Below are 27281 nucleotides of genomic sequence, written 5' to 3' on the forward strand. Positions count from 1 at the left end.
GGTGCCTCCTCTGTAAATTGGGGGTGATCATCTCGGCCCTTCCCCGCGGCTGACAGCACTGCTGTTAAGGATCAAACAGTGCGTCTCAAACTTTAACGTGCCTCAGAATCACCTGGAGGGCTTGCTAAGATACCGGTGGCTGGGCTCCATACTCGGTTTCCTATTCAGTAGGTCTGGGTGGGATGAGAAAATGTGCATTTGTAAAATGTCCCAGATGGTGCTGCTTCAAGAACCACTGACGAAGAGAGATGAAGGTACAGGAGGTGCTTGTAGGCCTAACGCCCGTCCCAGACAAGTATGGTACTCATGGCCCGCCAGGACATTCTGCGAGGACAGAGTGGACGCATCTGTTACTTAATTCAGTCAACGACCATTTAGGAGGCGCCAGGTTAGTGCCGGGTGCTGGGGGTCAGCGGCGCGTGCCACAGGCCAGGCCCGTGAGCCCGTGGACTCAGACCCTGGCCCAGTGGTTGGGAGCTCGCAGTGTAAGGAGGGTAGGGGCGGCCGCTCGGACCTCCGCACGCGGCGGGAAGTATCCGGAGCAGCGGGGGGGGCCGCAAGCGGGCGCCGAAAACGCAAAGGCAAACTCGAAGCTCGGCGGCGGACGCAGCTCGAAACTTCCCGGAACCAGCTGTCCAGCCCCCGCCTCCGCCCCCGCCCCCGACGCCGGCGATTGAGGCGTGCCCTCGTCCTGGGCGCGCGCCCGGCACACAGTAGGCGCGCGGCCCGGCCCTCCGCACGCGGCCGGCACACAGTAGGCGCGCGGGCGGGCGGAAGGGGGCGCCGGCGCGCGGTATCCGGGGGCGGAGCCGACGGAGCCGGCTGGGCCAGCGGCGCAGACTGACGCGGGCCGCTGGCCGCGATGGGGGAGGGCGGGCTGCCCCCGGCTTTCCAGCTGCTGCTGCGCGCCTGCGATCAGGGCGACACGGAGACGGCGCGGCGGCTGCTGGAGCCGGGGGCTGCGGAACCGGCGGAGCGCGGCGCGGAGCCCGAGGCGGGCGCGGAGCCGGCGGGGCCCGAGGCGTCCGGGCCCGGGGCGGGGGCGGCGGCCGGAGCGCCGGTGCCCGTAGATTGCTCGGACGAGGCGGGCAACACGGCGCTGCAGTTCGCCGCGGCCGGGGGCCATGAGCAGCTGGTGCGCTTCCTGCTGCGACGCGGCGCCTCGGTCAACAGCCGCAACCACTACGGCTGGAGCGCCCTCATGCAGGCGGCCAGGTGAGGGGTCCGGGGCGCCGGGGGGTCTGGGGTGGTGTCCAGCGGCCCTCGGGGCGCGGGCGGGCTCAGGCGGCCGGACCTGCCCGGCGGTCCCCCGCAGATGCCCCGGGAGATAAAGAGTGAAGGACTGGTTCGAGAGAATTGGAATGGTAAACTTTGAGTAGCTTGGGATACGACGAGAAGTGGACGCTCTTTTTAATAAAGTAAAATCCGAATCTTAGAAACATTGGCCTTTCGAAACACAATCTGGAGACAGCAAATAGAATCTTAGAGACTTAGAACCTTAGTGATGTCCATTTATTACTTCTTGCAACAAGGGTTTTCTAAGAACCTACCTACCAACCCTAGCTTGGCGTTCGGGATGCTGTGGTACCCAGATAAAGTCCCCACTGGAGCAGCTCATATGCCATTGGGTAGGCCAGGTAAAGGAACAGCTTTCACGGGGAAAATTGGGGGAGCTTTTGGAGAGCAGACTCAGTTTCAGGAAGCGGGGGAAGGTTTCTGGTAAAGATGATGTATGTATTCAAGTCGAGACCTAAGGTTACCTAAGAATTGACCTGGACGGAAGAAGTGCAAGGTGGGAATGGGGTGATAGGAGGCCCGTGCAAAGGTTTGGAAGCCAAAGTGAAATAGACATTGGTAGGACTGCTAGAACGATGTTGTGGCTGGAAGGGGCTGGGAGTAGTGGGAGATGAGTCCTCTCTGGAGAGAAAGAGGCAGATGCACAGTGGCAAGGCTGCGAAAGGTGAGCTATCCTAAGGACACTGGGAAGTAATGGAAGGTTCTAGGCAGAGCAACTGACAGACTGAGATTTATGTTTGGAAAGATCACTTTCACTGCAGTGTGAGGATGGATTGGAGGGGTGAGCTAGAATCAGAAAGGCTGGTTAGGAGGGGATTGCAGCATTCCAGGAAGAGGTGATGGTGTCCTGGACCAGAGCAGAAATGGCGGCACGAGAGCAAAGAAATGAGTTTGAGATGTACTCAGGAAGTAGGATGAACCGGACTTGAAACTCTGGTATACAGTGAAGTCTCTCACTCCTGTCAGCCAACTACTTAGGTCCCACCCAGTTTCTTGGAGAAATTCCCCAAGGAGGGAACAGAGGTCGTTTGTAATTTTGATGGATATTGCCAAATTGCTCTCCATACAGGTTTATTAGTTTCCTATGGCTGCTGTAACAACTCACTACAAAGCCAGCAGCAATCACATCACTCCAATCCCTGCTTCGTCATCACATCTTCTGCCTCCTTTGCCTCCCTCTTCCACATTTAAAAGACCCTTGTGATTCCACTGAGCCCACCTGGATCATCTCCCCTATTTCAAGGTCAGCTGATTAGCAACCTTAACTCTATCTGCAACCTTAATTTCCCCTTTGCCATGAAACCTAACATATTTACAGGTTCTGGGGATTAGGATGTGGACATCTTTAGGGAGCCCATTATTCTGTTGACCACAGTAGTATTAACAAGTTTACCCTCCTGGCAGCAGGGTATGTGAGTGCCTTTTTTTTCCTGCAGTTTCTCCAACAGAGTATATTATTAAACTTTTGGATTTTTGTGTCTGATGAGTGAAAAATATCTCAGTGTGGCTGTGACTTGCATTTGTTAAATTGAGTGAAACGAAACATCTTTCCATATGTATGAGCCATTTGTTTTTCTAAAAGGCATTGAAATCACAACAGTCTTACCCATAATCTTCTCATTGTGACCCGATTATATTTTATTTCTGAGTTCATTTCCAAGTGTTACATGGTTGTTCTAGTTTAATTTGTATTTCTGGAAAATTTTTATTCTGCATTATTTTCGTCGTTAAATTTATCGTTTTCAACTGCTGTGTGATATTCCATCCATGGGCACTACTGTGGTTTGCTTAATCAATCCTTAGCCCTTGGGTATTTATTTCAGTCTGTAAACACACCTAGGTAACACAGCCCAGTTGTAACACTCGGGCTGCCCATTCACATGGGTAATGCAGTGTTTTATGCACCTATCAGTGTGTTGGGGCTCTTTGTCTTAAGACACTTGATTTCTTGCCCGGAGCAGTCTGGGGTGCCCATAAAACCTTTTGGGCTATGGACCTTACTTCTGAGGTTCCCTGTCTCTCTTAGTGGCCCCTTCCACTCTTCCAGGCTTTAAAACTCCAGGTAGGTCCTCAGCCAAGTACCCGTCTGGGCCTTAGCATCTCTCCTTCCCCTCTGCGTTAGTCCAGGCCACACATTTATAAGTGGCCTCCCACTGCTCTCTCTTCTTCCAGGTGTGCCTTCTCTAATCCATCCTCTGCAGAGCTTCCAGATCTTTCTGAAATGAATGTTTGGTTGTGCCTCTCCTGTGATAGCTCCCCTAGTCAGAGCCCTTAGCATGGCATTTGAGGCTCTCACATTCGGACCTCTTCCCAAATCCTCTCTTCTCCTTTCCCCCTGGCTTCCTAAATTCAGGCCAAGATGATATCATCCAGGCCTTCTCTTGTGTCTCCCTGCATGTTCTTTGTTTTTGTTTTTTTAAGTTAACGTTTGTTGAGCATTTACTGTATGCCAAGAATTTCATCTCCACTTCATGAATGAGAATTTGACATTACAAAATCTGCTCATGAGCATTCAGCTAGTCAGCAGATTTGGGGAGTCCAGCCGCAGAGCCCTCACCATAACCATGTACTGGAAACCTCTTCTTCCCCTTCTCCCCTCAGTGAGTGAAGCCCCCTGCTTCCTCCCAGCTTAGTTTCTTCTGGGAAGCCTGCCATGATATCCCCCTGTTCTCTGGTCTCTCAGCCCTGGGCAGGCCTCTGCAGTAGTGCCCACCACTCCCACGTTATAGCTGGTCACCTTTGTCAGTGACACCCAAACCTGGCCGCACATCAGAGTCATTGGGATGCTTTTACAAATCAGATTCCTGAGTTCCCTTTCTGGGATTGTGATTCAGAAGACTGAGGGGAGGGACAGGGACTCTGTGTGACAAGAGGCTCCCCAGCGACGATTCTCCCACATGGTAGATTTGGGAGCCACTGACGCGCACCTAATCTCTGAACTCCCACCTGGAACCGAGGAGCCCTTAGTGAGCCCCAGGGGCCTTGCTGAGTAAGATTTATGTCTGCAGCACCTGGTTTGCTGCAGGGTGTCTCAAAGACCCTGATCACCAATTTTTTGCTGTTAACCAAGTCCTGCAGGATGGTCAAAGTCATCTGATTAATTTCATCTAATGAAATTTGTTAACCTTGATGGGACAGGAGACTCAGAAGAATTAAGCTGAACTCTGCTAACTAATAATTTAACATTTTTAGAGGATTTTCCTTCTTCTCTACAAGTTGGTATTGTAAAAAGAGCTGGAATTTGTGGTCCAAGTGTCCTGACTTTGTCACTTGCAAATTGAAAGACTCTGGACTAATTACGTTCCTCTTTATTCCTCCATTTATCTTACAGGTGCTATTTCAGAAGCGTTAGCTATGACATACTCTCTAATTTACTATGGTAGAATGTGATAGTCCTATGAGATGATGAGAATTGACTCAACCTGTAGCTGAGCCTAGACAGGGCCTGGGTACTTTAAAATTTATTGTACTCCAGTTTGTGATACTGACCATCTGGACTGTCTGTGCTGGGTTGTGCTCAAGCATTAGCTTGCCTAACCTGCATCAAGAGCTCAGTGTAGAGGAATAATATGTAGGGAGACTTACTAAAGGATACACAGTTTGTCTGACCCTTGGGTCAGGACGGCCAAGTGCATGGCTGTGTGCCGACACGTTCCAGTCTTGCGCTCTTTCTCCTTGAAAGTAGATAGGCCTCAGAGATGGTGCTCCCGGCAGCCACCACTTTCAATGAAGTGGGATACTGTTTATCTTCCCAGCTCTCTGTGTTCCAAAGCTCGTCATTGGATCAGGACCATCAGAGGCCCTGTGCCTGGACTGCAGTTTGGTCTCTTGTGAGTGTTTTAGCATCAGAGATGGTTTCATTCATGTATTTTTTCCTATTCTTAAAATGATAACCTTTGTTGAGCACTTAGTTTGTGTCAAGCACTGTGCTAAGTACTTCAAATGAATTAACTCATTCAGGCCACACAGAATCTGAGGAAGCAGGTACTGTTGCCGTCCCCATTTTACAGATAAAGAATTGAGGCTCAGAGAAGTTAGGTTACTTGCCCAAGGCCACACAGCTAGTAAGAGACAGAGTCAGATTCACACCTAGGCAGGTGCTCCAGAGCCTATGCTCCCAGCCTCTGCTCTCAGCCATGAATCCTGTAACTCACCGTTTTCCTCTCGGTGTTGGCCACAAGGAAGCCACTTGCCAAATTTGCTAAACACTAAAGGGACAGCTTATATGGTATTTACTTGGCTCTAATTTCACCCTTGGCTTCCTTACTTTCCTTCTCCTGCCCTTCACTTCTCCGCCTGCTAGCATGGCAGAGCTGGCCTCTCAGCCCAGGCCTTTGAGAGTGGGAGTGTGTGCCAGGTCTTTCGATACAGGTGTTAATTGCTGAAATTAATTGGTAATCGTAGCAGCTGCTTAGAAAGCCCTGAGCTTCCCTATCTTCAGTAATTACCTATTAGAAGCTTAGCATCCACAAAATTATCTCAGCCTTCATTGAATCCTTTTATATTTTCAGCCTAATTGAATGACCTCTTGGGCTACTCATGAGTTCAGAAAGCATTCCAAGTGTCAGCATTTCTGCTCAAATTCAGCGCTTTTCCTCCTCTGTGAGTTTGTTATACCAGAAGAAGTGGGGTTTGGGATTTTAGGGTCTAGGCTCAAGTTTTGACTCCATCACTTCCAAACTGAGAGATTCTGGATTATTGCTTTCCATTGTAATCTTCAGTTTCCTTATCTGTGAAATAAGCATTATCAGTTTATCTCAGGGCTAACTAAGATCCAATAGATAAAAACAGGATTTTTATCTGTTATCTGCTGTCAGGGATTATGCTAGATTTTATCTCATGCTTGATGATGAAATAGAGAAATCTTTTTTTTATTTTTTATTTTTTAAATTTTTTTGGCTGCGTTGGGTCTTAGTTGTGGCACGTGGGGTCTTTGTTTGCGGCCTGTGGGCTTCTCTCTAGTTGTGGCGTGCTGAGTTTTCTCTCACTAGTTGTGACGTGCGGGGTCCAGAGCGCATGGGCTCTGTACTTTACGGCACATGGGCTCTCTCGTTGAGGCGCGAGAGCTCAGTAGTTGTGGGGCGCGAGCTTAGTTGCCCCGCGGCATGTGGGACCTTAGTTCCCTGACCAGGGATCGAACTTGCGTCCCCTGCCTTGGAAGGCGGATTCTTTACCACTGGACCACCAGGGAAGTCCCTAAATAGTGTAATCTTTTAAAGTTATCTACTCCAACGGAGGATACACCAGTTCTTCAGCCATTTCTGTTGCCTGTCTGGGGACCAGCCTCTGTGTGGTTACGCCAACTGTTCATTCACCCACTCATTCATTTGACAAAATTTACTTAGCTCCGCTGTGGGTCTTGTCCTTGGAGAGCGCACAGTCTAACAGGAAGACACAATTATAGAAGGAGGGCCCAGGTACATCAGTAGGGGTGAGGACAGGGGATTGTGGGTGTTCAAGTGAGGGACACCTGAACTGATGTGGGGAGATGATCTGGAAGCTGCTCAGAGGAGGTGAGATCTGAGCTGAATCCTGCAGCAGGATAACGGGTGTGCTTAGACCCGTAGACAAGGACAGGAGGGTACTCTGGTCAGAAAGGCAGGATGGCAGAGGCATGGGAGGAGTATAACTGCTGAGTGCAGGTGAGCATGGCAGTACAGTGTGGGAGTTGGGAGGAAGTAAGGCTGACAAAGTTGGCAGGCCTTTTCGGGCAGTGGGAAGTGGGAGAGTGGCCATGAGATTTAGGTTTGGGGAATATCATTATGGAGGATGGGCAGGGAGACAGGCTGGGGTTGCAGCTCTCCACATTTTTGCCAGATTCTGTCCACTCTTGGAGAAGAGGCCAGACAGGCCCAGTTCCCCTGTGGCTGGGGAAGCCAGTTCACCAAGCTCTCCCTCCGAGCTCCGCAGGCTGAGTGACCCGGTGCTGTTCAGGTTCACGTCCCAGAAGGTATTTGTAAGTTCAAAACAGAGTTCAACCTTGGCTCTGCCTCCACAGGGAGGAGGGAGGCCCTGGGTTTAGATGAAGCACAAAACCGCTTCCATAAAGGAGGGGAACGCCACGAGAGATTCATTGGAAAAGCTGCCTCGCAGATGCAGACCTCATGCCGGCATTACGGTCTTGTAAAACCTGGCACCGCTGGCCCCTCTCTTCTTCTTGTTCTTTCCTTTTAGTCCAAGACTCCTTCCAGCTCTGAGCCCAGAAAGATTGCGCCAACCCCAAACGCTGCAAAACAGAACTCTTCTGCCCTCTGGCGGCAGACGAAGGAAGAGATTTTGCTGGGGAAAGGCATCTGTTTTCCTCTTCCTGGTATTAGAGTTGGTGGGTGCGTGTCTGTCTCCCCAGCGTCCCAGCCAGGCAGTCGCTCAAGCTTCCCAGGAGAGGGTCTGGCCCAGATCGGATTCTCAGCCGCCAGCAGGGGACATTCCAGCCAGAAGGTGGCAGCAGGCCTCTGGCGAGAGGTGCCCCAGCCCGCCTGTGCTGACCACAGCTACGCCACACTTCTTGGCACGGGGTCCGCTGTCTCATCTCGAAGGACCTTCTGTGCATGTGTGTTTGGGGCTGGGAAGGGTAGACGTGAGTCAGACATGGGCCCTGCCTGTGGGGAATGAGAACACAGTCAGAGAGGGAGCTTACCCAGCTCTGAAGCAGAATCACACGAACTCTCTGCGATGTGGGAAGCAGCGTGGTGTAGGGGAAAGTGGGAGGGCATCAGGATTCAGACAGACCTGGGTTCTGACCCTGTGGCCACCTCTCACCAGCTGGGTGACCTTGGCCTGTTGTGTGATGTAAAATGTTTAAATGATTACAATTATAATAGCTAACATTTATGTGGTGCTTCCTTTGGCCAAGCACTGTTCTAGGTGCTTTATGTATATTTTATATTTATATATATTAACTCATTTAATCCTCCACAGCCCTTGAAGTAGATATAATCATATCCCCATTTCAGAGATGAGGAAATGAAGGCACGAAGAAGCTAAAATTCTTTCTCCAGGTAATGCAGCTAGTGGATGGCAGAGCTGGATTGGAAACTAGACAGGGCAGTGGCTTGCCTTTGTGATGGTGTGTATGCAGGGCCAGCACAGTGCCTGGCAGCAGAAGAAGGCCGTTGATTATAAGCAGCTATTATAACTTTAATAGCTAACGATTCAATAATTAATAATTAAATAATTGCATGAGCTGTCTCCTCATCACTGCCCCATGTTTAGTGTCACTAATTGTCCATCTTCCTGGCAGATTTGGACATGTGAGCGTGGCACACCTCCTTTTGGATCACGGGGCTGATGTCAATGCCCAGAACCGGCTGGGGGCCAGTGTGCTCACTGTGGCCTCTCGGGGTGGCCACCTGGGCGTGGTGAGGCTGCTCCTGGAAGCCGGTGCCTTCGTGGACCATCACAAACCCTCAGGCGAGCAGGCGGGGGACGGCAGGGACGAGCTCCTGGACGTCACGGCCCTGATGGCCGCCATCCAGCATGGACACGAGGCTGTGGTGCGTCTACTGATGGAGTGGGGTGCAGACCCCAACCACGCGGCCCACACTGTGGGCTGGAGCCCGCTGATGCTGTCGGCACTCCTCGGGAGGCTTGGCACGGCCCAGCAGCTGGTGGAGAAGGGGGCCAACCCGGACCACCTCAGTGTGCTGGAGAAGACCGCCTTCGAGGTTGCACTTGACCGCAAGTACAGGGACCTTGCAGACTACCTGGACCCGCTGACCGCTGTCAGACCCAAGACAGGTCAGGCTGCGCCACCGCTAAACTACCCCCTCGTCCCGCCGTGGCCTCACAGAGGACCCCAGATTGTGTTTATAAATTTATTTATTTATTTATTTATTTATTTATTTATTTTTGGCTGTGTTGGGTCTTCGCCTCTGTGCGAGGGCCTTCTCCAGTTGCAGCGAGCGGGGGCCACTCTTCATCGCGGTGCGCGGGTCTCTCACTATCGCGGCCTCTCTTGTTGCGGAGCACAGGCTCCAGACGCGCAGGCTCAGTAATTGTGGCTCACGGGCCCAGTTGCTCCGCGGCACGTGGGATCTTCCCAGACCAGGGCTCGAACCCGTGTCCCCTGCACCGGCAGGCAGATTCTCAACCACTGCGCTACCAGGGAAGCCCCCCAGATTGTGTTTAAATGGCAAACGCCGAGGGGTGCCCAGACAGAAGGGCATGTGGAAATCACAGTGCAGCCTGTGGGGCAGTGGTACTTAAGATGTGCCGTGGGGGAGAATCAGGCAGGGGTGCCTGCCACGTGCAGGTTCCTGGCCCACCCTCCCTCCAGAGAGTGATTTGGTAGCTCTCAGAAGAGCCTGGAAACCTGCACAGCAAGGCCCCTCCTTCCTAACCAGATGATTCTGGTGCAGGAGGTTCTGGGATCCTTCTAGAATGGGTCAGCAAACTTCTGTAAAGGACCAGATAATAAATATAGTATTTTAGGCTTTGTGGGCCACACAGTCTCTGTCGTAACCACTCAGTTCTGCTAGAATGAAAGCAGCCTACGTGATATGTCAAGGAGTGGGTGGGGCTGTGACCAGGAAAACTATCATTCTAAAAACAGGCATAGGGGTAGTTTTGGCAACCCCTGCTCTAGAACAGTGTGCCTAACCTCAGCTGCCAATGACCAGTCCCCAGAGACTAATTCACATAAAATTTAGCCTACTTTTCAGTTGTGTTTTTTCAACACCTATTAGTGTATCCTGTTTCTTTTTTCTTTTTGCCATCTTTCTGGCACTTAAAGAGGTGTCTAAACAATCCTTAGCAAATCTGCTACAGGACATATGTTTCAAAACCTCTAGTTCATCATGTGCAGTAGAATCGTGTAATGCAGAGTCACACAGCCTCAATACCCTCTGTCTGTGATGCTGTGATTTCAGTGGCAGGCCTGAGACAGGCTGGGCTGTAAGGCTGGGCTGCAGCATGTGAGCACGTAGGACTGAAAGGTAAAAATTGGAAGAAAAGGTCGTCAGACAGACAGGCTAAAAAGACTTGAAAGTGTTGAAAGGTTTGAACCATCCCAAGAATATGGAGTAGTCCTGTCAATCACTTTGTAAATCAACTACACTTCAATTAAAAAAAAAATTCAAATGGCCAATAGAAAAAAAGTTCCATCAATCAAAAGATGCTGCACATTTGGGAAATGCTTATTAGAAATACACTATCGGGTCAAAAAACTCTGAAATAAACATGTTGAAAAACCCTGTGACAACAGAGAGATGGCGAAAATGAAGAGAACGCCAAACAGAAAGGAAAAAGAAGTAAAGTTTAGGAAAACCTATCTGGAGCCGGGAGACCTCTTTACTTTGTGCAGATTGGACAAGTGAGGTCCAGAGAGGAATAGAGGCTGGTCAAAGGTCACATACCAGTTAGAAGCTGAGTGACACTCAGAAGGTGAGGGAATCCATGGGAAGAGCACGGGGATGTGACTCCGCCCAGTTGCAGCACTTGTAGGGCCTCTGGGAGCTGGGCACGCTTGTAACTCTCTCTGAGCCTTCCTTTGCCTCTGTGTAAAATGGGGTTAATGACAACCACCAGGTGGTCATGAGCAGAAAATAAGCTGGCCTCTGGGGTGTGAGCCCTTGGGCTAGAATGTAATAGCAGTTCAGTGTTAGGTCCTGGGGAAGAGTTACAGTTGGAAGGTAGGGCTCCAGCCTCACACAGGGTATTTTCCTTGACGCAAGGCTGCTGCCTTCCTTTAAAGGCTTTGGTTCCGTTTGTCTCTGTAGCCAAGATCGGGAAGGGAACTGCCTTCTCACGTCCCTGCTGTGCCAATAGGCAGACTCTTACCTCGCCCCCCCCGGGGCAACCCGCTCAAGGCCTCCACCCTAGAAGTCGACAGTCTGGAACTTGCACCCTGCCTGTAGCCACTGAGCTGTGCCTCTTGTACTGCTTATTCTCCTCCTTCCTCAGATTTCCCCCAGCCTGCGTTCTGGGGTCTTAGCTCCCCACGTGCCTCCTTAGGGACTGCCCTGGCACCCTGGGAAGGCGATGCCCTCATCTCCTCAAGGTGCGGTGGGGCAGACACAGTGGTGGGCGTGCCCAAGGTCACCCTCTACCAGGATCCACCCAGCCTTGCCCGTGCTGGCCAAGGGACCTTGGACCAGCTGCCTGCGTTCTCTAAGCTTCTGTTTTGTCATCCATAAGTGGGGGACGGGAGTACCCCCTGCCTCACAGGACTGCTGTGAGGATCAGGTGAGGTCCTCCCAGCCCAGAGGGAGTGCGTGAGAGATGCTGGCAGCTGCCTCACCCCTGTTACTGTAGTCATCCTATTTGATGGGACCGGGTCATGGTTACGAGCAGACTTCCCCATCGAGCAGACCTGGGTTTGAGGCTCAGCTCTCCCACTATGTGGCTGGGCGGCCTTGTTTTCATTGTCCCTCCAGGACTCCAGTGTCCTCTTTCATAAAACAGCCATAATAAATGCACTTACCTTGTGAGGTCCTATGAGCTGTGGTAAGATAATGCCTGTAAGATACATACCCCAGTGCCTGGCACATTAAGAGCAGTGAGTGGAAGCTACCAAAATGGATTTTTATTGACCATTCATTCATTCCGTTACTCTGCAAGTATTTGAGTGCCTACTATGTACCAGGCGCTGTTCTAGGCACCAGCAAACAAATCAGACCTAATCCCTGCCCTTGAGGACGTTGGCCTCTGTAGGCGAGACAGCCAAGAAACAGGAAATAAGCATATTAAATAAAATAAGTTACATAGTACGGTAGGTGGAAGTACCATGGTGGGGAAGAAAAAAAACAGGGGCGAGGTGGAGGGTGTGGGAGCAGTGGAGTTGGGACGATACAGGCCACCGTATGAAATAGGGCCGTTGGGTGGCCCCCTTGAGGTGAGAGTTCAGCCTACTTGCAGGAGCTGAGGAAGTGCTCCATGCGGCCTCTCAGGGAAGAGCCTTTGGGTAGGACAGCAGCAAGGGCAAAGGCTGTGTTACTAATAATGACAGATTATTAAATGAATAACAGTAGGCCCCCAGCTTTTTTTGTGAGATGCCAGGAAATCCACCCCCCACCGGGGCCTTGGAGATCCCCAGCTCTCTCCCTTGCATTAGCTGCAGGACAGGATATCTTTGAGGCTGTAACTGTCATTATGACACCCTCCCCACCCCCAATGTGGTTGTTCCTTGGGCTATGGAAGGGTCCCTGGAGTTGCTCTGATACTGATGCAAAAACTGGAGCCTGGAGTGAGGAAAGGACCAGCCCAGGGTCACTGGGCATCAGGCACAGCTTCCTGGGGTAAGACTAGACTGTCAGTGATTAATTTGTACCAGAAGGTTGCTTAGCAACCAACACTAGGGCCAGGTGACACACGCTTTTCTGTCAAAGGGTCTTGGCATGAGAAGGCCCTGGCCCACAGCAACTTAGACTCTTAAACACTTAAAGGAATGAGACATATTTTTTGAAACCAAAATACAGAATCATTTCTTAATAGTATTTCAAAGGCAAAATTAGACACTTGGTTCCATGGCCCTGTGTATAGTTCCTTATAAGAGCCCTGGAGTTAACTAGTACCTTTTCTGGGGTGGGTGCTGGTCACTAGGAAAGATAACAAAAATTGCCCTTTTTTTTAGAATAGAGCCTAAGAATTTCTGAAGCATTTTCCCGTCTATATTATCCACCCCTGCAACCACCACATGGTCCCCATGTTAGTGTGTTGTCCCCACATTAATGATGAGGAGACAGATCTCTCTGGAAACATGCATTCAGATTCGGGTACTCTGACTCCAGACTCCGTGCTCCTTGTGCCACGCTGCACCTTCCTCCCAGCTGCCGGAGGGGGCTGATCTGGGATTTGGCCCAGAGTCACAGGTTTCCTCCTGCAGCTGCTGCATCCCCCCGGAGTTAGTCAAAGGAAGTCCTACATGTGCACACCAGCGAAGAGCCTGGTCATGAGGATGGATGCTTTCTGACAGGGAGGAGCAGGGTACCCGCTAGCCCAAGCTTCGAGGAAGATGACAGAGAGCAGATGAGGGAGGGGCTAGCCCTGGGTGGGCGCAGCAAGGCCCAGCACGGAGACATCAGCTGGGCAGTCACCTGCTGGGAGCTGCATCTGCAAGTCTGGGGTAGGGGTGACTTTCAGAATCATTCAGATGGCTGCTTATTTGGGAAGGAAAGCAAATATTAGCATTGGCTCTTCTGGTGGCCACGACCATGACCTCCTCTGGGATTAGCTGCTCAGTGTCTCAGGGGTCCTCTGCTCTGGAATTACCTCATGGTTGTACATTTAGTTTTTAGAATAAAAGAATCAGTGTTTCTTTTTAAAATCTTCATAGGAATCCAGATTTTCCCAAGACTATACTTCTCCGTTCTATCTGAGAAAGGCCATCCCAAAGTTTGGAATGCCTAAAAATGACTGCTTTATGAGTCGTGGGATCGGGAAATGGTCTGCTCATTCATGTTTTCTTGGCCAGATGACCTCCCACAGTCTGTGTCTGAAGCATTTTCAGACACTTTGACAATAGCCCTTCCAGAAGGTCTGCTGGAGTCATCTCAGGTCTCTGATTAGACTGCTTTTGAGAAGCAGATCATTTTTAAAGCTAGGCTAGGTCGTTACACCCTTGTGACTTTTCTGTTGTTTCAGACCTTTCTGTGGTTAACTTGTAAAATCTTTGTTTACCCAGATGAGGAGAAAAGGCGACCTGATATTTTCCATGCACTGAAAATGGGTAAGCGCTTTAGAAAATCTTTTTTGGATATTTAAGAATACAGTGCTATTTTTTTCCAACCTAATTAATATTTATAGTCCTTTTCAAGGCCACCCAGAGTATTTGAGAAAGAAACAGACATTTTGTTGTTTCCTGACTCTAGTTTCACCCAGGGAGTTTCAGACCCTGGAGTCTGGTAGTCATGCTGTTTTACACACAGATTCCAGACTGCTCTCTCAGGCCCCCTCTGCCTCTCTGGCTAAACCCTGTGGCTATGTCCTGGCTTTTACTTACCTCTAAAGTGCCTGGCTGCCCACCTACCCACTCCACTCTCTTTGTAATGAAGGGCTATTTAGCCTAATATTGCCTCTCCTGAAATAGACCCCCACCTCCAGGAAGCTCGCCCTTATCCTCACCTCTCAGGGAGACCTGAGCTCTCCTTCTGCGTGCACATTGCCCTTCATCACCATTCTTTTAAGATATCAATAACATTTCTCTCTTTTGGTAAAGCTGTTTGTGTGCTTGCCTCCATCCCTCGTAGACGGAAGGATTTGAGAGTGCGGGCTACCTCTGACTCATCTTTGTAGCCCCTGCGATGCCCAGTAGCCCAGTGCAGAGGCTGGCTTAGCACATCTGTTACATGAAACCACTGGGTAAATAATCCTGCGGTACCAGGCCCACGGATCACCAGGACTTCTGCTTCTGCTTCTGTTTGCAGGAAACTTCCAGCTGGTCAAAGAGATTGCCGATGAAGACCCCAACCACGTGAACCTGGTTAACGGGGATGGGGCGACCCCACTGATGCTGGCAGCTGTCATGGGGCAGCTGCCTCTGGTGCAGCTACTGGTTGAGAGGCATGCTGATGTGGACAAGCAGGACAGCGTGCATGGCTGGACGGCCCTCATGCAGGCCACCTACCACGGGTCAGTGCCAGCTCCACTCCCTCAGTGGGGAGGCTAAGATGTCCCGGGCTGAAATAGGGTTCCTCATGGGTTTCTGGTACCGAGATGCTACAGATAAGCCCCCCAATTACGAAGATGTTGAGGCACTCAAAAAAGACTAAAAGCCACGCAGGCTCAGTCTATCCTGCATTCCTACCCTTTGTGTCCAGATTTCCTGTTGCCTTGGCACACAATTTCACCTGTGGCCATGAGAAACCATGCAGAAGGAAGGTTTTATACTGAAAGATAAGTTTCTGTGGGTTGGTTTCAGTTGAGCGAACAGATTAGTTCTTTTGGAGTTTCACATTGATGTATATAGCAGCCCGTCTATTGCCCCTGTTGGGAATGAACATCGGCCATTTGTACCACTGGCTTCTCGTCTGATGGTGAGGCTTGTCCTAGCCCTCATTTTGAATAGGCGTCAGCGTTGACTGGTGCTTCTGTATCCCTTCTCATCCAGTCATCCCTCTGCCCTCCTGGATGCCTCCTCCTTGGGGTGGGCTTGACCAAGAGGCCAGGGATCTGCATACAGCCTTTACACCTGCTCAGTGATCTGATTCCTAATTAGGGGCTCCACCCTTGTCCTGCTTCAGGTGATCAGAGCAGTCTCCTGCGTCCTTTTGAAGTGGTTTCTTTCCTCATTTGATAGGCCTCAGACTTCCACATCAAACACCCTGGCCTGCAGGAGGCTTCACATTTCAGCTGCAGGAGTCCTGATTTGGGGCTGGAGGGGCAGGGCCTGCATGTGGTCCTGGGGGCCAGTACTTTTGGGGCAGAGCCCTTGGTTTTTGTTTTGATTGTGGAAGGAGCACTCAGGCTTTGATTTCTGTCATGGCTGCCCACAGTGTAGGGAACAAGGGCTGGGAGACACAGCTTTCCAAGCCCTTTTACAGGTGAAGAGATGCTGCTGTAGTTAAAGCCACCACTCATGTTGCCCAGAAGCAAGGCCGTGCTTTCCCTTTCAGTGGGTCTCACTCTGGCTTTTTCTGTCTTCCACAGGAACAAGGAGATTGTCAAATATCTGCTAAACCAAGGAGCTGATGTCACTCTTCGTGCAAAAAATGGGTACACGGCCTTTGACCTAGTGATGCTGCTGAGTGATCCTGGTGGGTTGTTTCTGGAAAAGAGTTTTAAGCCTGCCGGGTTCTCTGGCTGGAAATCGAGATAATCACCTGTGATTAAGCACTTGCTTATTCAAGGGGGAAGCCACTCTCAAACTCCCAGAGCTCCCCACACAGCCTCAGGCAAGTCTTCGCTCCTCCCAAGGAGGGTGGAGCTGGGACCAGGTAGTCCCTGAGGCCTCTCTCGGCTCCAGCCTTCTGGGAGTGTCCAGGAGGGAAGGCCTTGGCAGTCCGCACAAATCCTAGATTGGTATTTGTGCTCCCAGCCAGAACCTGATTGACTCAGGAGGAAACAGGCCCCTCTCACGAGCCGAATCACACGAAGCAGTGACCCCCGTGGCTTAATTGTGTAGGTGGAGGCTCCAGGTCAAGGGTCCTGTGCTGGAGGTGTCGCCATTACTAAGCCCCAGCTGGCACTTCAGACCCTCCCCCACTTTGACAGGCCTTCCTCTGGGACCTGGGGCTTCCAATTAGCCAGCTCAGGGGGCAGGGTCTGTCTTACCTATTGTCTCTCTTGTGACCCCCGAGTTTCAGCCCAGAGCGGGAGAAGCTGGGAGGCCCTCCTGGCCCGCAGGCTCTGAGCCCTGAGCCGGATTCTAACCAGCTGGCGGTGGAGGGGAGGACTTTGCCTCCTCAGTGTCTGGTGGAGGGGCTCCTGCGGCCTCCCTTAGCTGTGGAGGTGGCAGTGCCCTTCCTCACCGCCAGCATCACCCCCCTCACCACCCTCCCCTCCTGTGGGCCCCACGCATCACAGATACGTGCTGGTCCTGTTGTATCCTGGAAGAGCAGCGAGGGAAGCAGAGCTTCTCGTCTGCTTGTAGAGGGGAGGGGCCCGGAGTCTGGGAAGACTTGAGCCCTGCTAGAGAGGTAGGGCCCTCCACCCAAGTGCAGTGATCTCGCTCCTCACGTGCCTACGGTTCACATCATTCGGAATCAGTCTCCCGGGGACCCCGGGCTCCTCGCACACACGCTTTCCTCTGAAAGACTCGTCTCTTTCCCTGTGTCTCTTCCCGCCCCACCCCTTCTCCCCCACTCCCTTTACCAATAAAACAATCTACCCCAATGGATTTTTTTTTTTTCCTAGTGGGTTTAAAAATGAAGTTTTTGCCTGAAATTTTCAAAGAAACACATGCTTATTATTGAACACTTGGAGAGAAAAAAAGGAAACAGTCATCAAGAGAAAAGCATATTAATAGTTGGTAGTATTTTCTTCTCAGTCCTGTTTGTTGTTTTTTCAATAGCCTAGTTGAGTTAATAATAACTAATACTACTTAACCTTTCTTAAGCACTTACTGTATGTTAGGAACTACCTCAAATCCTCCAGATACCTTTATGTGGTGATACTAATGTCACCTCTTAATCTACCTGCAGTTACATGGCCAGGGAGGAACAGAGGCAGAATTCAAACCTCGGTCATCTGGCTGTAGAGCCTGTACTTTTTTTTTTTTTTTTTTTAAACAACAGCTCTTTTATTTTACTTATTATTTGTTTTTAATAAATTTATTTATTTATTTTTGGCTGCGTTGGGTCTTCGTTGCTGTGCACGGGCTTTCTCTAGTTGCAGCAAGTGGTCTTCGTTGCAGTGCACGGGCTTCTCATTGCGGTGGCTTCTCTTGTTGCGGAGCACAGGCTCTAGGCACGCGGGCTTCAGTAGTTGTGGTGCACGGGCTTAGTTGCTCTGCGACATATGGGATCTTCCTGGACCAGGGCTCGAGCCCGTGTCCCCTGCATTGGCAGGCAGATTCTTAACCACCGCGTCACCATGGAAGTCCCGAGCCTGTACTTTTTTAAACCCACCACCCCTCTGCCTTCCTGGTAGGACAGGACTTCTGGCTTTTATTTCTGGTTAAGTGGGTTAAACCCTGCTCACCTGTTTGCCACCTTTTGAAGAGCCAGTGGAGAGGCAGGGACACCTTGATCCTGGAGTAACACAGGCTCTGGAGCTGTGGTGCTGAGTTCTCAGGCTGATGGGGGTCATCTTGGGCCCCCACCCCATGGCCCGACAGACATATTTGCAGGTAAAATGCTGCCTTTTGTGTCCATAGACACGGAACTTGTTCGACTGCTGGCATCTGTCTGCATGCAGGTGAATAAAGACAAAGGCCGGCCCAGCCACTCACCACCCCCGCCCCACTCGAAGGTCCGACAGCCCTGGAGTGTCCCAGTGCTGCCTGATGACAAAGGCGGACTTAAGGTTTGCCTTTTCTTGTCTTAAATGGCGTCAGAGAGCCAGGCCAGAATGGGTGAAGGGGGGAGATGCTTGCCGCTTCCTTGTTACCCAGGGCTGGTGTAGGCTGGGGTGGGGGGCCCAGTAGGGTCAGGAGGTAAGCTGAAGGTGAACAATAGGGAACGGTGGGGACCAGGGAAAACTGGGGTGATCGTAACCACTTAGTGGCCTTAGTCGCTGCTTTGCAAGTATGTGGGTCCATGTTGCCACATGCTCCCATCTTTTTCAGGAGAAACTAGAAACCCAGATTTTGATGCAGAGACACAATTTGTAAATGTAGGGAATTTAAACATTTTTTTTGCATGATGTAGTACTGAGCTGGCCAACCTTGAACACCTCTTCTTCCAGGCCATCTGTCTGTGGCCTGTGCTTTAGTGTGGAAAGTATTTGCTGATTGCACCATTCTAGGATCTCCCTGCGGTCCACAGGCCCCCGTCAGCTTCTTCTAGAAGCCTCAAAACCAAGCTCCAGTTGCCTATTTCTAAACTGCAAGCTGAATGTTTCTCTTTGAATTTCTTATCCTCACAGCCCTGCTCTGCTTGTTGGAAATCAAAATTATTTTTTCCCTTGTCCTGGCTGGGGTTCCAGCACCTTCTCAGATCTGCAGACTTAGCATTCTTCTCATGTTCATCACTCACTCAGGCCCCTGGATTCTTCCTCACAGTGTTGTTTGCATAGATCTCTTCATTCCTGCCTCACTGCCATCTCTGTAGGCCAGGCCCTCACAGCCTCCCTTTGACGCTGTGCCAGTAACCTCTGAGCTATCGTGGGGTTATGTAGACACCCTAGGGGTGGCACCTGTCCTCTCTTTAGGTGGGAAGGCATCAGCTACAGGAGCAGATGGTCCAGGCCTTGGTGTGGACACCCTGACACCTCTCACACTGTTACTGGAATAGGGGGAAGGAGGTTATGCAGTAATAGATGTTAAGGTGTTTGGCATTGCCTCTGTGTCCATCTGTCTGTCCCTGTTTGACTGTAAGACATTGAGCAAGTTGACATCCCTGGGTCTGTGTTTCTCTATCTGTGCAATAAGGAGATTGATTAGAAGAGGGTTAGCAAATAGGGTTCACTGCCAACTCCAGCCTATTGGAAAGGCCCCCTAAGGGCTGGGTCAGGAAGGATTTAGAGAGAACCATGGCTTTTGGGAAAGGGTGCTATGGTTGATTGGTAATGCCTGCAGTGGGCCCAGGAGGGGGTAGGGGAAGCACGTGTGGAGTGTGGTCACCGTCCCTGGGCTAGGTGTTCTTGGGGCATGACCTCTGCTCTGCACTTCCTTGGCAGTCCTGGTGGAACCGAATGTCCAATCGGTTCCGGAAGCTCAAACTGATGCAGACACTGCCCCGTGGGCTGTCCAGCAACCAGCCATTGCCTTTCTGTGATGAGCCAGAGCCAGCACTGGACTCCACAATGAGGGCGTCCCCCCCATACAAGACGAGCCGCTCTGGGCTCCCCGATGTGACCCCCATGACCAAAGACAATGGTAAGAAGAAGTTGCATGTGTGGTAGAATTTCCAAAATAGTCAAACCCTGAACCTTTTTGCCCTCATCCTCTTCCCTTTGTCCTACCTCCTGGGCTGATGCCAGAGGTGAGATGCTGTTGGAATGTGACACTGGGGCAGAGTGGCTGGTCTGGCAAAGAAGGGACATAACTGCTGTTAGTGTGGTAGAATGGGGAAGCTGGTGGCACGAGTCCCAGGCTCCTGTCCCATATGCCCTGTTGAGAGACCACTGGCCAGTCACTGCCTCTCTCTTGCCTTCAATCGGTGATTTTCCCACCTGCCGAATGTGATTGGTCTTGCACCGACAGTGTTTTGAAGTAGAGTGAATTACCAGGGTTGGGCTGGGGTTAGTGAGCTCCCTACCACTGGAGGTATTCAACAGATTGGATGACTTTGCCAGGGCACTGAAGGAGATTCCCACACTGATTGGGACGTCAGTTAGATCAGATCCCTTCTAACAGTCAGACTTCCCACACCCAGACTAGATCCTTTGGCACCACTGTTTGAGACAGACTATTGAGCTGGAGGTACCACTGTCTGACCCAGCATGACAGTGGTTTATGGAAAAGCTGAAAACACACTCTAAGATACCTTTTAAGTGCTTTCCTTCTATTCAGATATAGAATACCAATTATTATTAAATATTTAATCACTCAGGAGAATTGGTTTTCCAGGATGAAGGCTGACATGGTCACTTGTCTTCATGCCGTGAACTCTTTGCGGGGGGGGTCATTTCAGGAAACTTCTATTTGTTCCTCAGGTCCTGGGAGCACAAGAGGAGAAAAGGAAGATGTGTTATTGACAACCATGGTGAGTGTGGGGCTTTTCTAAAAGCATTTCAGGTCTCTACCAATCATTAGGGGATTGATTTCTAAGTAGGGATGTAGGCGTTTGTCTTTCTCTGTGGTGGTTACAGATGGGGTCGATATCAAAATGTGTAACAGTGGGTATATCTCTGGCACCGAGAAATCAGGACAGATGCCAGCCCTGAATTGCAGGTAAGGCTGTGCTGGTGCTTAGCAGCCAGAGGTAATCCCCGATCATGTTCTCAGGGAGGCAGTACTGAGGACAGGGGCCTTGTAGGGATAGGAATTGATGGGTGACATTGAACTCACCCTTTTGGTTATGGAAAGCCAAGGAGAGAGGAGTCAAAGAGGAGGGTGTGTTTCCAGCCTGAGAGAGGCCTCAGTTTCCTCATCTATAACTTAGAGATGTATCAGGATTAGGTTCAGCTATGAGTAACAGAAAATCCCCAAATAACTGGCATAAATATATGACAGCATCACATTTCTGTCAAGTAAGTGAAGTTCAAGACTAGTTCATTGTTCCATAGAGTTTGGGACCTAGGTTCCTTTTACCTGTTGGTCCCCCAGCCATGGCTACTACTACCAAGGTCACCTTTTGGTCCAAGATGGCTGCCAGAGCTCTGTCCATTACTACCTCACTCCAGCTGACAGGAAAGATGAGGGGAGAAGAGGTGACCGTAGGCACATGCCAGGTGTCTTTAAAGAAGTTTCCTGGAAACTCACATATCACTTTTGCTTACATTAAATGGGCCAGAATTTAGTCACATGGCCTATTCACACTGCACAGGAGGCTGGGAAATGAAGTCTTTGTTCCAGGTGGTCGTGTGCCCATCTAAATATCAGGTGTGTCTGCTGAGGAAGATATCGAGGATGGACATTAGGTGATAGCTAGCCTCCTCTACTTAGGGGATGCTATCTCTCACGGTTGTGGTTTTTAAATGAGATCATCCCCAGGAAGTTCTTAACATAGTGGCTGGCCCAGAATGAGCTCTCATTTATCTACTGTGTGACCTTGGACATGTTACCTCACTTCTCTGGGCTTCATTTCTCTTCTCTGAAGTGAGAGTCTCCTGGTTGGAGTTGGGCTCAAGTCCCTTTAGCTCTGAGGCCCTAATCTGGAGGCTGGCCAGGAGAGGGCAGTATTGGAGAGAAGAAGGGAGCAGAGGAGCCCCTAAAAGGCTAAGCTGCCCCAGGACCTGCGGAGCCCTGACCAGGATCTGCCCGCTCTGCCCTGCTGTGTAATAGGTGTAAATTGGTGTCTGCACACTGACTGTGGGACTTGTACTGCCCAACATTTGATAATGTTATTAAATAGCAATAATTACTTTCAGTATGAAGACAGAAATGCTGTTATTGAAATTTTGGAAGATGCAGTAAAGTATAAAGAAAAATAAAATTGCCCTTGATCACAAATCCAGATATAATCATGATTGACATTTTGTGGCATATATCTTTTGAGTATTTTTCCTAATAATTTTTTCACATCTGTGAATATGATATCGTGTTATATATAGTAAACAAATACTTAACACAGCACTAAGTATGTACCAGCCAAATGCTTATTAAGTATTTGCAGCACTTTATATATATTCACTCCCTTAATATCCCCAACAACCATGCCAGGTCAGGCACTGTTATCTTCCCCATATTGTGCTGAACCTGGTGTATTAACAATTTGTCATGACCATCTTTTCTGTGTCAGAAACACTCTTTGGTCCCGTCACATCCAATGGCTGCAGGATGAACATTCCATCATGGGACTGTGCCCTCATCTCTTTATCTAAGACTGACCTGCTGGACTTTGGGGTTCCTAGTTTTTCATTGTTTTAACAACTCTGATGAATACCCTTAAGCAGATGAGGTTGTCGAGGTCCAGAGGGGACAGCCCTTATTCACAGACTCTCAGAAAAGCAGGACAGAGCCAGGGTGGGAACCCAGGATGCCCACCCTCCCATCTTGTTGCTCTCCTGTCCCACCTCCTCATGCCCTCTAGAGGGCACCAATGTGCCTGCCTGCCCCGTGGCAGATGGAGGATGGCCACGGTGCTCTGCTGAGTGGGCGTTTGCAGCCATCCTTGTGGAGGTGCCCACCTGCCTGGCCCCCGAGGCAGGTTTAGCTGTGGTATGCCCTTCCCTGCAAAGCACCATCTGGCACCAAGTTCACTGTCTTTTCTTAATTAAAGTTAGCTTGGACTGTGTGAAAGCTTTTCCTTGACAATCTGCCAGTCATCATTGTTTGGATTTTATACTGACCCCAAATCACATTTTCAAAACTTAAATTGCAGTTTAAAATGTCAACAGTGGGAGGTGTGGCTGGAGTAGGAAGGAGGTGGTGGGATGGGGGATGGGAGCGTTGGCTGGGTTCACAGAGAGCCAGCCTGGGCCTTCCAGTACCCTCATCCCCTTCTCCTGAAACCCCCAACTCTGGTCACACCAGTGTCCTTGCAATTCTGCACACTGGTCTTGCTACTCTTGCCTCCAGGCCTTTCCACATTCTCTTCCCTCGGTCTGCAGTGCCCTTTCCCCCAACCTCTCTGTTGTCCTTTGGGCTCAGCTCAAGTGCCCCCCCACCCACAAGATGCCCTCTCTACCTGCAGGGAGAGGTGGCCCCTCCCCTGTGCTGCCCCATCACAGCACACGTATCACCCCTTGGCTACCCCACGACTCTCCATACTCCCCGCCCCTGTTGTGTGTTTCTGCTGTGGACAGACGCAAGAGAACCTGGGAGTTGGAGCAGAGCAGATGTGGGAATTGCTTGGTTGCTGGGAAGAGAGCTGAGGACATCATGTGGGTTTCTGGCTTGGGTGGAGGGGTAGGTAGTGCTGCCATTCTCTGAGAAGCAGGGGAAACCTGGAGTCTTCCTCGCAGAGTCGGGAGCCCTCTTGGAGCTTGCCTAACCCACAGCCTGTCTTTTTCAGCTTCGGAATGGAGCCCCCTTCACCAGACTCCCAAGCGACAAGCTGAAGGCAGTCATCCCCCCTTTCTTACCCCCTTCCAGCTTTGAGCTGTGGAGCTCGGATCGGTCCCGGACATGTCACAACGGGAAAGCAGACCCTATGAAGACTGTGCGGTCCCAGAGAGCCAGCAGGGGGCAACCTGTGGGCGGCGGGAGCACAGACACCGTAAGTTGTCCAGCTGACATGCTTTACACATCACCACTCACTGACATTGTGATGTGTTGCAGGCAGAAGGGACCTGAGACCCACTAATCCAGGGGGGCTGAAGCTTTTTATTTTCTTTTAAATGAGTGATATTCTTTTGTCTAATGAAACCCTACCAAAGAACTTAATATGTAAGCAGATTAAAATGTTAGAGTGAATGGAGTGAAAATGGGAGCCCCTCTCCCTGGAACACAGGTTGAAGACCTGATCTAATCCACCACCCTTCCCTTTAGTAGATGAGGAAACAGCCCAGAGAAGGGAAATCAGTTGCTGAAGGTCACCCAGCCAAGTTGGGGCGGGGATGCTGGGACCAGAAATCAGGTTCTTGGCCTCTAATCAAGTTCCATACTACATTGCACAGGCCCAGGACCAAGCTCAACACTGGGAGGCAACTATGTGTGCTACTAGTATTTTCTTACAACCAGAAAGTGTGACTTGTATCCTTTTGACCACAGTGGTTTCTGACTTGGTGGCCCTCAGTGTGTCTCTGTGATGTACTGAGGTAGTCCCTCTCGTTGTGGGAGCTGATCTCCATATGTGTAGACTGTAGACAACGTAGATACAGTAAATGGGCAAACTGAGGACAGGGATTTAGGACCTGACCCTGCCGCTTTGTGTCGAGTGATTGGAGAACCTCAGGACCCCCGTCTCTGTCTGACCCCCATTGCTTGCTGCTGCCTCCCTGGACTGTCATAATACCAAATCACTAGTTGGAGACCAAGGGCCTGGTGGCTGGAGGTACTCAAAAATGGACAGAGTGGGTTTACGTTAGTCCACCACGTGGGAGCAGGTGGGTGACCTGTACGATGTCACAGGTGCTCAGCCTGAGTTAATGGTCGGTCAAGTTGTCAGCAGATAGATGTGAACTGCCTTCCCTTGGGGTACTCCTAGCAGGGTGAGCACCGGTGGGCAAGGACGTGCCAGTGGATGCAGGCACCGGCTGGGATGGGCCAGCTGAACTCCAGGTCCCTCACCACTGTGATCTGTGCATCGGAAGGAATGAACAGCAAACCCTAACTGTGATATCCACCTTGTTCTTGCAGACTCCCGTCAGGCCAGTTAAATTTCCGTCTCTCTCCAGAAGCCCAGCCTCTCCCGCCAATTCTGGAAACTTCAACCACTCACCTCATTCTTCTGGTGGCTCCAGTGGGGTAGGAGGCATGAACAGGCACGGTGGGGAGCTGCACAACCGCTCAGGTGAGTACCCAGGCAGGCCACTCTGGGGAGGTGGGAAGATCCCTTGGGGTTGAGGGTGTGAACTGGGGACAGTCCTAGAGACCACTGCATACAGCCTGTCTTTCTCGTTGATGTGCCTAAAGGATTTTTCAGTGAATTCACAATTCATAGTTTCTTCTGTGCATTTTCTTAGAGCAGGGGAGGGGAAGAAATAGTCTATAATGCTTTATTTTCTTGGAAAATTTTACAAGAAACTAAGAGAAATACATGGTGTTTTTGTGGTATTTAAAATCCCTGAAGATTCAACCTTAGATATCTTCTCATCCTGACCCTTCAATGAACAGATGAGGAAACTGAAGCTCAGAGTGGGAGACAGATTTGCCCAGAGACACACAGCAGATTTGCCCAGAGACAATTAAGACTCAAAGCAGATTGCCCCACAGTTATTTTGGGCTTATTGGCATACTTTCTTTTTCTTAAATTTTAATTTTTTTCACATCATTACATTTGCTTACCATATTCTTTCAGCAACTATTGTTGACCACTTATTAGATGTGAGGCAATGTCTAGGCGATAGAGCAGTTAGCAATAAAAAATTCAAAGTCAGTTCTGTAGGAAGTTGTATTCTGGTATAAACAGATAATTTTTTTAAAATCTGATGATAGTAAATACTATTAAAAACAAAACAAAACACCAGAATATGGGAATAGGTAGTGAGGCTGGTTACAGGATATTTTCTAGTCCTCCCCGAGGGCATCCAGGATTAACCAAAGCCAGCTTTGCAGGAAGGCACCCTGCTTTATGCCATTATATAAGGAATGCATGCTTCTTATGGAAAAGCTTGAAAACCAGGTAAAGAAAAAAAAAAAAAAAAAAGGAAGTATAATCTCACCCACTAGGGATCATTGTTAACATTTTGGTGTATATCTTCGCAAAGTACTTTAATGCATATTTATGAAAGCATAATAATAATTTATTAAGCACTTAATGTGTGCCAGGCACAGTGCCCTTTAAATAGACTAGCTCCTTCAGTCCTCCAACAACCTGTGAGGTGTCCTCTCCACTTTACAGAGGAGGAAACTGGGGCTCAGGGGAGTTAAATAACTCGGCCAGGGTCACACAGCTGCAAAGTAGCAGAGCCAGGATCTGCACGCAGGCAGGCTGACTTCCCAGTATAGTCTGCTCTGTAACCTTTTTCCTCTTTGTACCCATTACCATGTTGTAAATACCTCTTTATGCCAATACATGTGTAGCTACAGCATCTTTTAAATAACCAAACAGCCTTCCACTCATATGAGGTGTCAGTTTTAATTCACCAGTTCCCTCTTGTTGAACACCAAGGCTGTTCTAGATTTTTGCTCTTGTAGATCCCACTCTAAGTAATGGCTCCAGAGCTCTGCACTTGCCTGCTTGCTTAGTGATTTGCTTAATGTAAGTGCCTTTGAATCAGGGTGGCGGGGTCAGTGGGTTTGCCTGTTTTTGAAGCTTTACACTTTGCCCTGCAGAATGGCTTTACAGCAGTGCCTGCCACCTAGTAAGTGCTCTATAAATGTTAGTTATCAGTGTTCTCCCTCTAGTGCCCTCCCGTGCTCTGGATATTATCACTTTCCCCTTTTCCTTCGTAATAATTCAAGGTTGCTGGTAGGTTTGGGGAAACAGGGAGAGGGAACTTGGCAATCAGGATTCAGTCAGGGAGGCTGACCCCCTGAGTATTATGGAGTGAGAAAGTTATTGACACAACTGTGGGAGTAGCTGGGGGTGTAGAGATCCAGAAGCGGGGGCTGGACGATGGCAGAGGAGCCCTGGCGTGGCAGCATGTGCAGCGGCTGGCAGGCACTGCAGCGGGGCTGCTGGGGGAGCCCAGGGCAGGGCGTGTTGTCTGTGCCCGCTGGCGGCTGACCGAACCGGCAGTGGCTCGGGGGAAAGTGAGGACAAACTGGAGCCTTGACGGCCGTCCACCTGCCAGTTGTCATGCACAGTCCTCCTGTGGTTAGCCCTGACCCAGAGCCAGGGGCAGGGGTCTGGGAAACGGGGTTCCGGCTCAGCCAGGTCGGCACCTGATGTCCACCGCCCGCACTGCAGTACTCTGGACCCAGGCAGTCATTCCTATTCCTGTTTCCTCAGGTGGCAGCATAGACAGTGTTCTGTCCCAGATCGCTGCCCAGAGGAAAAAAGCAGCCGGATTATCTGAGCAGAAGCCCAGCCATCGGTCAAGTCCTGTTGGGCCAGCGCCTGGCTCCAGCCCGTCTGAGCTCCTGGTCTCCTCTGCAGGCGGCAGTGTTCCTGGTGGCAAGGTGCTTGTTATGTTTCCGTCTGCTCCTCTGACGCTCACAGGTCCTGTTCTAGCATGGTCCACGCCTGGGGAGCACAGGCAGTGCCACCGTCATGGCATAGGACTAAACCTCCCATCTG

The 27281-nt window shown here is 50.4% G+C and overlaps 1 protein-coding gene across 2 annotated transcripts in view; it reads left to right on the forward strand.

Moving 5' to 3' along the window:
* Positions 1-819: 819 nt before the first annotated feature.
* The window catches only part of ANKS6 (ankyrin repeat and sterile alpha motif domain containing 6), a 62345-nt gene continuing 35883 nt past the window's right edge, over positions 820-27281 (forward strand). For both annotated transcript variants that reach the window (XM_068552596.1, XM_068552597.1), the window contains exons 1-11: positions 820-1215; positions 8537-9033; positions 13916-13960; positions 14658-14862; positions 15880-15986; positions 18047-18195; positions 19510-19708; positions 20488-20537; positions 23451-23654; positions 24737-24890; positions 26994-27163. In XM_068552596.1, coding sequence (XP_068408697.1) covers positions 863-1215; positions 8537-9033; positions 13916-13960; positions 14658-14862; positions 15880-15986; positions 18047-18195; positions 19510-19708; positions 20488-20537; positions 23451-23654; positions 24737-24890; positions 26994-27163 — 2133 coding nt within the window. In that variant the 5' untranslated portion in view covers positions 820-862. The remainder of the gene's footprint in view (positions 1216-8536; positions 9034-13915; positions 13961-14657; positions 14863-15879; positions 15987-18046; positions 18196-19509; positions 19709-20487; positions 20538-23450; positions 23655-24736; positions 24891-26993; positions 27164-27281) is intronic.

Source organism: Eschrichtius robustus, chromosome 10 (genome assembly GCF_028021215.1).
Source record: "Eschrichtius robustus isolate mEscRob2 chromosome 10, mEscRob2.pri, whole genome shotgun sequence".
NCBI lineage: Eukaryota > Metazoa > Chordata > Mammalia > Artiodactyla > Eschrichtiidae > Eschrichtius > Eschrichtius robustus.